The sequence below is a fragment of the Carcharodon carcharias genome, chromosome 25 (genome assembly GCF_017639515.1).
Source record: "Carcharodon carcharias isolate sCarCar2 chromosome 25, sCarCar2.pri, whole genome shotgun sequence".
Classification (NCBI taxonomy): Eukaryota; Metazoa; Chordata; class Chondrichthyes; order Lamniformes; family Lamnidae; genus Carcharodon; species Carcharodon carcharias.
The window spans coordinates 32,581,522-32,594,443 of record NC_054491.1 but is presented as its reverse complement, the minus strand read 5'-3'; the positions used below and the strand labels follow the sequence as shown (position 1 = coordinate 32,594,443).

General features: G+C 42.2%; 1 protein-coding gene across 3 annotated transcripts in view; it reads left to right on the top strand.

Annotated features, from left to right (window-relative positions):
* The window catches only part of LOC121269703 (endothelial cell-selective adhesion molecule-like), a 134,309-nt gene extending 125,447 nt beyond the window's left edge, over positions 1–8,862 (top strand). For all 3 annotated transcript variants that reach the window (XM_041174529.1, XM_041174527.1, XM_041174528.1), the window contains exons 5-7: positions 245–367; positions 5,572–5,713; positions 8,008–8,862. In XM_041174529.1, coding sequence (XP_041030463.1) covers positions 245–367; positions 5,572–5,713; positions 8,008–8,449 — 707 coding nt within the window. In that variant the 3' untranslated portion in view covers positions 8,450–8,862. The remainder of the gene's footprint in view (positions 1–244; positions 368–5,571; positions 5,714–8,007) is intronic.
* The last annotated feature ends 4,060 nt before the right edge of the window (positions 8,863–12,922 follow it).

Below are 12,922 nucleotides of genomic sequence, written 5' to 3'. Positions count from 1 at the left end.
CTACTGGGCCTGAAATAGGAGCAGCTCACTGCGGGCTGGGAAATTCATGTGAGAGAGACTCTAAGCAGGAAGCAGCTACTTGGAATAAAAGGATTGTTTCTCACCCATCATCTTATGCAATTCAAATGACAATGAATAGCTAGAGGTTTGGTCCACCCTGTCTTAAGCCACTGAAATATAGACTTGAATGTAGTTGAGATCTATGTTGCCTTCTGAATTTCTTAATGATGTCTTTGTTTTATAGATGTTAAAATGGGAAGCCTGACATTGACCAACCTCAGCGAGGCGCTATCTGGATTATATACTTGCAAATCTGAAAATGAGATAGGGAATGCATCATGTTCAGTACAGTTGAATGTAATGATGCGTAAGTACAGCTATCCCTTGTTTAACACTCCTAATGTGTTCCTAAAAAGAACAGCATGCTAATCACAACATGCTAAATGAAATTCACTTTACCACAAGAAAATATGCAGTAAGCGTGGGTTATGTCCCTGACCTATAATTCTTACATTAAAAATCAATTGGCTGCCTTGAACCTAAATGGCCTCAAAGTCCTCCAACTCTTACTAGCTTATCGCTAACTTACTCTTTTTATTTACCTGCTGGTCACTGATTCCCAACCCCTGCTTCCAATTTCCAAACACTCCCACTCACTGCTTTCTGTTGTAATATGCCTTTCACTGTAATATGCCTTTAAGGGATCACAGCATGACATCACTAGAAAGAATGGGCTGAATGGCCTGTTTCTGCACTGTAACTGTTCTATGGTTCTGGGAAGTGTGTCGTGCAATCCAATTTTAGTTTCACTTTTGCTTTCAGCAGAGCACACAGCTCTGCTTCTGTCGTCTTCAAGTTTTCTATCTGTTCCTACTTGCCTCAACTTAATTACTGAACCCACAATGTTTATACTCAATCCCTTATGAGTGATTGGTGCCTTTATATCATTATAACAACATGACACGGTGTGCAGAAGTGGTCCCTTCTAAACGACATAGTGCTCAGTCTGGCAGCAAGATTCAGTACAGGTACGACATGGTGAACAGTCTTAGATCGTGTTACATGGTATACGATGACTCCCGACATCCTGGACAGACTGCAACAAAGCCACAGTATCAGAGAGCATGGAAACCTCAGCACGGTGACTGAACAGAGAAGCTTTGAAGATATAGTGCTCAAATAATGAGCTCGTAAGCAGACAAACTTCTCATGGTGAGTCGGACAGCGCGTCGAAAGGACCAGCACCAAGTTAGCTCAGTCAGGAAAGGCGAGCGACCAGGGTGTGGGTTAGATTGATTGCGAGTGAGGGAGAGTCAAACCAAACAAAAATTTGGACCAGGGAAGGTTGCGATTATAACATGCGTGCTTTGGAAAAGCATGTGCAAGTGGCTACAGTAACACTCATTCCAGATACTACAGGAAAAGTAACGTCAAAGGGATATTGTCCAAATGCCCACAAAGTCCCCTTTTGAATTGGGATGCAGCTGACCTACTATGCAAATTCAAAATGTTGAAACAGTGTACAGAGCTATAGTTTCTTGATTTGGATGCGTCTGAACCAGACAAGCAAGTCATAAAAAAATCACCTAGCAATTGGGAATAAAGATCACAGGCTGAACACATCAGGATTAACAACAGAAGAGCCAAAGGATATGGACTACATTGGAAGGCCGGTTCAGAATCAGGTTAAACTTTCATATTCATTGGCTAGCGTTCATGCTGTTTCGACAACAGCCTGCAGAATCCATGCTTTGTCAGCAGATGCAGAGGAGAGGGTACGTACTGTGATTTTTCAAACACAGAGCTAGCAGAGGGAACTGTTGAGTTGGTGATTGCATCCACTCCCATGGAAGAATTCGAGAAAGATCTGCTAGACAAGCCCAAAACATATGGTGTCGAAGAACTATTCGAGGATGGACGCAAGTACAAAGTGATCCTTGTAGGTTAACAAATCTTACAGGTCCCAAGTACAACCCCAGTTGGTGACACACTCACTAGAACACCTAAATCTAGCAACACATGTGGAAGGTGTGGCCTTCTAAATGCACCAAGGAAATGTCCAGCTTTCCACTATTTCTGAAAAGCATGTGGCAGAAAGAGCCATTGGCAGCAGCAATGCTCTAAAGAAAAGGCTGATACAGCTACAAGGTGCAGTACACTGATCCAAACAGACCACACACAACGGGTACCTTCCAAAGATAAGAATGACCATCTGGTATCCGATCAGAAACATGTACATGATGTGATTGACAAACCAAAAATAAAGTGCACGACAAGATAAAGAGCAGTGGACACATATTTCACACAGTCAAGCTCATGGAAAACATAGACACTGCCACACCTTCAGAAGCGTTTGCCAAGATTAAAATTATCTGCGTTAATAAAGTTGGTAACTACTCTTTATTGGCCACAATTAGACACAGGAGCAAGTCCTACCATACTACCCCTGTGAATTCTAAAAGACATGTACCCACGGATGTGGAGCATACTGCTGCGCAACTTTCAGCGTACAATGGTTCACTAATTCCATGTGCAGGATCCATAGTCCTGGAGTGCAAGCACAATCAATCTTCCTGGGTGGTACAGATGTGCTATGTTGTGGTGACTAAAGGCTCAGCAATCGCAGGTCTACCGGCATGTCGTGATCTTGCACTAGTGACAATCCATGGAATCAGTCAGACCAGATACGGTAGGTCAACCTCAGAAACTATCCCTATCACCTCAGTTCACAACCTAATATCAGACAGAATGTTTAGGCAACATTGGCATTTCAAGGGAGAAGAGGTAATAAACATTAGGCTTGCAGGAAAATGCAAGTCCATCAATTGATCGGGTACATTTACTCAAAGCAAATTCCAACAGCTACAAGAGGAAATGGAAAAAGATTCTGCACTACAGAAACTGTGGAAAGCTATTATTGAACAATGGCCTGATTCAATTCAGCATATCCGCGAACACTTGAGACCATTTTGGCCTTATTGGGATGAGCGAGACATCTCCCGGGGAGTCATTTTTAAAGGCAGTTAGGTCATCCTACCAGAATCTTTTCAACCTGATATCCTTCAACAACTTCATCACTCACACATGGGCATAGATTGGATGAGAAGACTTGTAAGAGAGAGAGTCTGTTGGCTGGGTATGAACAATGACATTGAAGTCATCGTCAAGAAGTGCGAGGCATGTCAAGAGCATATGCCAAGTCAGCACAAAGAACCATTGATTCCACATGAAGTTCCTACCCATCCATGGCTCAAAATTGCATCCAACCTCTTTCATGTCCACGGCACTGACTTCATCGTCATCGTTGACTGCTTTACCCCATCATTTGACAATTGCACAATATGTCAAGCATAATGTCACGCACACAAAGTACTATCTTCAGTTTATTTGGTATGCCTAGAGAGATCATTGTGGATAGCAATCCATAATTATTGGTAGGGCATCTCAGGATATGTGTGAAAAGTGGAACGCTGATCGCACTACCTCTTCTCCTCATTAACCTCAATCTAACGACCTAGCTGAACAAATGATTTTCATGGTGAAATTCCTAAATCTCAAATGTAGACACACCAAGCAAGACCTACACATTGCAATGTTACATCTGAGAGTGACACCTTTAAGTACAACTATTCCATCACCAGCAGAGCTCAGGCTTGGCAGACCAATGCATACAAATTTACCTTCTCTTACCCACTCTATTCTCAGAGACTAGAGAGCAACTTGTAAAACTACAAGAGAAAATGACTAACATGCATGATAAAAATGGGCATACAGAATTTCCAAGTTTACAGTTGGATCCCACAGAATGGACATGGCAACCAGCTGAAGTGACAAGGATTTGTTCTGAGCCAAGCTCCTATGAAGTCATTACACCCAAAAGCGCAACGGTGAGGCTTAACTGAGGGCAATCAGATCCATTCCAGCTCCTCAACCACCATACAGTCTTATAGCATCTAAGACAAGATCCTGAATGAAACCAGGGGCAATGTCAAAGAATGACAATCCCACAGATCACTGTGAGCAATTAAAGAAGCCTCCCTGACAAGGTTACCATTACAAGATCCGGGTGTACCAGGAGATTACCTTTACGCTTTAGAGACTCATAGATTCACCAGTTCTGTACACTTATTCAATGGGAACTAAACATGAACATGTATTGTAAATATACAACAAAGTTATACTTTGGAAGGGGGAAAAATATCTTTAAAAAGAAAAGGGGATATTGTTATATGTCTTTAAGGTGTTGCAACATGACATCACTAGAAAGGAAGTGGGATCCTCCCTAATTTACAAACCACACTAAAATGTAAACATGATATTAGAATGTGCTTTAAACAGGGAGATCTGTACAGTCGTGGAATGGAGTGGTAACTTTAGCCTGTATCATTAGTCTGATCTTAGGCTAATGAATGGTATTTATGTACATGAACATGTCACTTTTATAAGCTAACAATGACTTAATAAATTTTTAATAAAAGGTATAATTTCCTCTCAGCCCAGGGTGCCTTGCAAAGACAGACTGGGAAGTGTGAGGACATTGGAGTAGATTGCTAGCCTTCACATGAGTGAAAGAAAAGGACTTTCCTGTGGACTTTGACACCCCAATGTTGAGATGAATTGGGTTTCCCTAGCCTGCACTTGCCGGCAGAGGGACCAGCACAGCAATATTCCTGGGGGTGGCTTGCTATTTGGCAACCGGCCCCTGATACTGCTGGTCGCATTCAGAGGGCTGGCAACTCTAGAATCCTGGCAGCCCCACTGCGTGAGAGGTGGGCACTGCTGGGGCGGATCAAAGAGACAGGTTTTAAAATTAAATTCCAGGGGGCCAAACAGGGAGGCCCCTGCTGAAGGCTAAATGGGGCTGCAGGGGTGACCTTCCCTGCCCAAAGCCTCTTTCTTTGGACTGAGAAGCCTCCAGGCCCAATGGCCACCTAGACCACTAATGGAATGCTGAAGTATGAAGCTAATAACCCCCCCCCCACACACACACGTGGCAGGGGCGGCACTCCACCATCTCACAACATGCCGGTGCGCCAAAGAATTGACTCCAATTGGTTGTTAATTATTTAAATTGGCTGAATGCCTCTGTTTGGGACCTCTGCATCTGGCCTCATTGCTGGGACACAGGAATGTGTCGGCGAGCTGTCATGACGTGGCTCCCCACTATTTTTCTACCCTCTTGCCCCTGCTGCATCCCAGCCTACTGCCCTGTGGCTGGGAACATCCTGCCCAAAGACTGAGTGCTCAGAGACTACAGGGGCTGTCTGGTGATGTACTGCCCCTTTTGTTCACCCCACCCCACCTCAGTTTAAGTGGTGTAGCATGGGGACCTGAAACATACAATTCCTACCAGCATGGAGTATCTGAAGAAGCTAAACGTTCATACAATGGCCCCAGCATTTACAATTACCAGGCTTCTATCGCTCGAAGAATTCATGATTACTTACTTAATGTTAAATAAATGACTCATCATTTAATTTTCAATGTGCTCCAGACTAATTCTCTTGGTTTTGTGATTTGAATACAGTCAAAAAGGAATAATCCATCTTTAATATGTCTCTCTTTCCACAGCAAGTAATGCTGGGATCATTGCCGGAGCCATTATTGGAGTGTTCTTAGGAATGTGTTTGATTATTGCTATCGCCATTTACTTCTGCAGGCTTCAAAAGAAGAGAGAGGCAGAAAAGGAGCAATATCTAGCTAATGAGATAAAGTAAGTCATTGTGAATAACCAAGAGGCTCATCTGGGCCTAGGACAAATATTTTTTAAAAAGCTACCTTCCTCCATTAGTTAGCAGCACATATGAGAGGCCTCATGAGAGTTAACAATTTAATGTGGGCAATAAAAGGAAAGATGGTAATGTTTAGACAATTAAAATTTCAATTGTTGAGAATTGCAGTTTTACCATATAACCTTATACTGAGAATTTCTGCATAAGGATACACGTTGTAACCTGGTGGATACATTTGCTGTCCCTGCAGTCATGGATTATCCCATTCATTCATTCATGCGCACCCAGAGTATTTTACTCGAAGATTACAGGCACCTTTAACCCTCTGAATGATTTGTTGCTGCCAATGCCCTGGTTAGAGTAGAATGTTTACAAAAGATTTACACCACATTCTACAGGAGGTAGAGCCTGACTTTTACAAGGGCCGTGGGGAGACTGACGGCAGGGCAAAAAGTGGGTCCCGAGCCTTCACCTGCTGGCAGCAAGACCACCTCAGCAATCTTACCACAAGCGGCCGTCTAATTGGTTGCCTGCAGGCCCACCATCCAATTAAGGGCAGCAGCCGGGCTCCCCATGCTGCCTGCCCGATCAGAGGGCTGGCAGCTCTGAAGCCTGAGCAGCACCACCGGGGAGAGATGATTGCGGCTGAGGCAGGCAGGAGGTCTCAGGAGCTGGGCCAGGTAAGATTAAAAATTCGAGGAGCCGAGGGCCGCAGAGGAATCCCATCGCTAGACCATTGAGCCTGGCTTCCAGTGTTGCGGAGAAATGGTGATGGCACCATAAAGTGGCTCCTAACCTTGATTTAAGGCTGTTGGCTGCCTGCCACCTTGGAGCCCCACCACATCCGGTAAGATACACTGTCGGCTGGACTGCATCACTGAGCCGACCTGAAGTGGTTCCCATGATTATACCAGCACCCCTGCCTCCCGCCCACCTCCCAGAGGCCAGCAAAATTCTGGACCAGGATTCTAACTCTGGCAAGTAAATATGACGACACCTACACATTTCATTTTGGCTGCATCACCCCTACTGACGCCCACCCAGGGTGGTCTTCTGACACTGAAGGAAATGATGCTGGCTTCAGTCTAAGCTGAATATGTCACCTATGCCCAACAGCCAAAGTGCGACACAAGTTGATTTGAATTGAAGCTGTACTATTGTGGGTGGGCCTGCTTTGCTCAGTTAGATTCACATTTTGACTCACTTATTCGCCCAGAGGAAGTGGACATTTTTTTCTTTATAGGACGCTGCTGTGTGCAATCCTGGAAAGATTCATCAGCACATTAAAAATGATGTTCTTTTTGATCAATGTAAAAAATATTTCTCTTTAGCACATATAAAAATATTGAAAATGGAGGAAAAGAAAGGTTGGTTAGCTGATAGTCAAGCAGCATCCAATTGGGTTATGAGTCTTGCTTTCCAAAAGCATAGGAAGGCAGTAAGTCACAAGGATGGATGTGTTGGCTACTAATGGCTGGGGTGTGGGGGATAGTGATGTGATGAAACCTTCAGGAATACATTTTATCACAGTTGGCAAACGTAACTGCATAGAACAATGCAGGGATCAATGTCCCGCTGCTCTTCACCTTAGTGAAATGTCCTGCCAAATTAGTTTATTGTTTAAAAAAGATTTTGGTGTAGCTTATTGTTGAGTGTGTTGTGTGATGTGTATGCGTGTGTCTGTTGTGTATATGGGTGTGTGTTGTGTATATGGGTATGTGTGTGTGTGTGTGCATGTTCATCAAAGTGAAAGACCAAGCAATTGGGAAAAAAAGATCAAACTTTCCAATTATAGGCAGCCAGAATCAGTTTCAAGCACTTTCATGGCACACAGAGCAGGAGTAGATGAGGAGCAAATTCCTACACTTTGCTTTATAACAACGTGATTTACATGAATTGCAGAAGAATGCCTTCAACTATACCAGTATGAAATTGTCATTTACCACAACAGCCATTGTTGCAGCCTCTTGAGAGTGGAATTGCCAAATTTGGGGTGGTTTACGGTGCAAATCCCACCCAAAATGACACTTCACAGGGGGTACTTATAGTCAGCAGAGAGACAAAGCTTTAATGAATTCAGAATGGACAGAAGTAGAACCCAAGGCCAGGAAATCAAAACGTAGTGTTCAGCATAGCATGATAAATGGAGTGTATTAACGGTCATGATGATATCAAATGAATTGAATTGAAGTGAATATCTGTGGAGGGAATGTATGCTTAAACTGCAACAAACAAAATCCTCTGATTATAAAATGAAACTTTTCTTTCATCACAGGGAGGATGCACAAGCACCAACAGGAAATACTTGGGCTAAGACTGCGAGTTCTGATATAATCTCTAAAAATGGCACACTGTCATCAATGAACAGCACCATGCATGCCTACAAGCCATATCCTAAGAAGCCACCATCAGACACTGCTTCAACCATCACTGCAATGGGTGTCAACAGCACTGGAAGTTACAAACGCCCAAGCAATGCCCAAAAATCGGCGGGTAACACTCCGACAAGAAGCTCACCTGGGCAATCAGTGCCAGCTTATGCATCATTAGTTAACACGCACCACTCTGGTCCTCCCCCTAAGTGGCAGAACGGAGTTCAGGCACAGGCACCTAGTCAGGCAGCCTCATTGTCCTCCATGTCACCATCTAACCTTGCTAGAATGGGGGCTGTGGCAGTCATGGTGCCAGCCCAGAACCAAGCAGGATCACTGGTGTAGGAGTAACTCATCATTAACCAGTTCACATAAAAATGCTGCAATAACTTTGATGACCAAAGAACAAGGCTTCAGATGAGAGTCATTTATGGTGAAAAGTTACAAATATAGCGTTCAGTATGAACTGTGTCCTGAAGTCCTGCCATTGCATCTTGTAAGTTGTTCAACAAGAAACTTGAGAGAACTTGAAATGAGAAATTTTGCCCAAATGCTGGATGGATGAATAGGTGGCCATTTCTATTCTAGTGTTTCACTTGTAACTCAAACAATACAAATGCTTGACACTAAACTTTTTATAGCAATGGTTCTAACTAATCCCAATTTATCCTAGCTCTATGCTTGTAATCTCTATAGCCTCTCTGTCAAAATATAGCACGTTTTGAAGAAAATAAATCTGCAGTTTTAGCTAGCCTGTACAAACTGGTAATAGCTTATTATATTCATCAGTCCCCAGTGAAGAGAATCCAGACCAGTTTAATTCTGGAGAAATGTGACTGCTGATTTATATTACAATCTATCTTTTTCTTCTTGTTAATTCTCTTTTTCTCCCTTATGATTGACTTTTTCTGTTCTATTTTCTTTTCTGTCATTGGATGTGGGCATCACTGGCAAGCATTTGCTGCCCATCCCTAATTACCCTTGCATGGCTTGCTGTGCCATTCCAGAGGGCAGTTAAGAGTCAACAACATTGCCTGTGGATTTGGAGTCAGATGTATGTCTGACCGGGTAAGGATGGCAGATTTCCTTCCCTAAAGGGGATTAGTGAACCAGATAGATTTTCACAACAATCGCTAGTTTTACGGTCACTATTGCTGAGATTAGTTTTACATTACAGATTTATTAATTAAATATAAATTTCATCAGCAGCAGTATTTTCACCCAGGTCCTCAGACCATTAGTCGGGGTCTCTGGATTACTAGTCCAGTGACATTACCACTATGCCACTGACTCCTCTTCAGATTCATACAATCAATCCCCAATGAGACAAAAACCCAGGTGACCAGCTTCTCTCGACCTATTGCCAGTGTCACTTCTGCTTTTGGGTGGAGAAAGTAGCCAACCTTTGGCTTGAAAGTCCTTGAGTGTAGAATATTAAGGGGTGATTTTGAAATGATTCAATAAGGTATATACAGAGAAACCATTTCCTTTGATGGGGGAATCAGGAACTAGGGGATATACTCTTAACATTAGAGCTAAGCCATTCAGGAGGTAATGAAAATCTGGAACTCCACCCCCAGAAGGCTGTGGATCTTGGGGAACCATTGGACTCAGTTCGATAGATGTCTGTTCGGTAATGGTGTCAAGGCCTAAGGTGGGAACATGGAGTTGAGGTACAGATCAGTTAGATCATGGCTGAATAGTGGAGCAATCTTGAGGGGCTGAATGGCCTGCTCCTGTCCCAATGTTTGATAGTTCTCTATCTATCTGTGATGAGCAGTGTTCCTAGATTACTCCCAACAGAGGTAAATGTGAATTTGTGGAACCAACAGATTCTGCGTTCCTCTTTCTACAATTTCTACCAGAGCTCTTCTGTCTATAGTTCTTTTTGAATGCATTCGCCATGTTGTTGCGCTGACCATAGCATTTCTCCTCCTTCCTTCCTTGTTATCCTTTTATCTTTTTGTAACTTTGTGAAGTCTCTCAGTGACCATTAAGGCAGTATCCTCCTGTCACTGTGGTGAAGGATGAAAATAAGTAATGGAATTAGTGAAACTCCATCATCAATGCCCAAAAATAACTTGTTCCTAAAAAAACAGAAACTGAAAAATAGCTGGGAGAGTCTTCAATGTTGCAGCACTGGTGAAATGGAGTTGTTAACATTTATTTATATGGCAGATAATGTAGTATAAAAACTAAAGCTAACCTCACCACAGATGGAGTAAAAGCATTTCAATAAGTGAAAGAAGCCAGTGCAGGAGTTAATCACAAACACGTTATCCAGAAACCATTTATGTTAAAATAATGGAGATGATTCTTTATAAATTGTGAGCTCTCTTGCTCATGTTTTGTAACAGGGCACTCCCCAAACATATTCTAATATAACAGAGGTATCAAAAGATATGCTGAATGTGAGAGCATAGGATATGCTCAGATGACGATGGTTCTTCAGTCCATTTGATATTCTCCTTTCAGAACATTGATTCTACTATCTTTCCATCATAGTTTTTGGCTGTTTCTGAACTGAGTTCAGCTTCCTGGCTCTAACCACTTGTTTGAGCAACAATGATCTTCCTGTTGCTCACACCTTTTGTTAGGGAACACTTTAAGCAGCTGCAGGAAAGATCTCAGAAAAGCTTTGTACAAATGCTTCCTGATGTCTGTCCTGAAAGTATAATAATTTTCATAATATTTACCTGATTTATTGTAAAGTAGGTTTATGAGGGTAAGCAGTTGGGTTTGTCTATGAGTGATTTGGAGTCAGGTACACTGCAAGGTTTAACTCATCAAAAGAAGCTAGGTGCTTGATATGCTAATAAGTAAACATGGATGCTGGCTTAGCATGTAAGGTGTGAAGGGAATCTGCATTTTTAGATGGATGAAGGGAGATTTGGGTTTCAAAGTGATTTTAGTCTGTTTACAAATAGCCAGACAAGCAAGGCTAAGGAATGCGTTTATTTTTTCTAAAGGGTTACTGACAATAAATAGTAGCAACATGAACATTTTTCTGTTATGAGGGAGATACAGTTTCAAAGACATATGAAGCAGTAGAATTTACATATTAAAAAAGAGAGAGACATATATAAAGGAGAATGAGGCCATGTGTCAGGAGAAGGCATTGTGGAATCTAACAGAAGTGTGTGAACCGTGCCCTGTTTGTAATGAAGCCTCCAGTGTTTGTGCATAAGCCTGCTGTCTACCAAAACTGAAGCTGGAGAAAGCCATTTGGAATTCCACTGTCCATTGCGTCAATTTGCTGGAACTGTTTAAAATCTAAAATCTATTTTTGGACCGTTGCCTTAAAGGGGGTGTAACTGGGAGTCAGGTTAGTTAGGAATTTTAGGAGTTATTATAGTGGTCATTTGTAGTTTTCTTTTAATTTTGTTCATGGGATGTGGACATCGCTGGCTAGGCCAGCACTTATTGCCCATCCTTAATTGCCCTTGTTCAGAGTGCATTTAAGGGTCAACTGCATTGCTGTTGGCCTGGAGTCACATGTAGGCCAGGTAAGAACAGCAGATTTCCTTCGCTAAAGGACATTAGAGGACCAGGTGGGTTTTTATGATAATCGGCAATGGTTTCATGGTCACCATCAGAATCCCAGATTGTTTTATTTTTAGTGAATTCAAATTTCACCATCTGCCATGGTTGGATTCAAACTTGGGTCCCCAGAGCATTACCCTGGGCCTCTGGAATACGAGTGACATTACCACTATGCTACCGCCGCCTCCATCTATGTGCTTGAAATCTTTTCTTTTGCTAATAAATATTTTAATTTAATTTAAAAAAAAACTCTAAGAGCCTTGGTGGACTTATTCTGAATTCAGTGCACACATTTTGAAATAAATACAAATTGCAAAACCGTTGTGATAACACGATCAAGTTTCCCTCGTGGATTTGGTCCGCCTAGCATATGCTGTCTGCCACACCATCGCATTGTCTGGCTGCTTTTCATTTCTTCCTTTGAAGTGGACAGTTCATTTTGACAGATTCTAGGAAGGGCATATCTGATAGGGACAATGTTTGCGACTGATAAATAATTAAATTAATAATTGAGCCAGCTGAATCGTTCAGCACAGTGCCACTCTTTTTATACTGAAGCTATCAGACACGTTGGTTTTAACCAGTTGATTAATTTATTTGTTTAAATTTGCATATTCAAATTATGCCCTGAAAATGTTACAGCCCTTTCAGCGCCCCACCTGCAGGCAGCCTCCGACAAGTTGATTGGTAGCTGGAGAAGGCTGTCAGAAGAATTTGACATTTTAGCGTGAAGCAGAATAAAGCCATTTCCGATTGAATGGTGCAAGATGACCCATCAGTGTGTGATTTGAGAGGAAGGATATTTCTAATGGATTAACATGGTTACTCCTCAGTCAGATATGTCCATGAACATGTGGCAGCTGTTGCGCAGTTACAAACCCTATGGAAACGTTCAGGTGCATAAACTGTGGGTTTGCTGTTATTAGAGAAAGCAGGTAAAGCTCTTGGGAAACATCACTGATCATTCTGTCCTTCCTTCAGGAAGACTTCCAGGAGAGAAAGCCTTAATTTTAACAGGAACACTGTCATAATGGTGCCTCTTATCTTCCAGTATATAGACAGTTTCCATTTTAGTTGCTATTATGAAACTCCTTGCATCCTAATGACCGTCCTCATTAATAAGGATTAGTGCCCCAGCTGAAGAACCACCTCAGCTTAAAATGATTATACTTTAATGTCTCGGAATTTTGGTTATGTTACAAACTCATTTTACAACTCTTGCTATTTACAACTTTACTATTGCCTTCAAAAAGACATCTTCTGGCCTGTATCAAA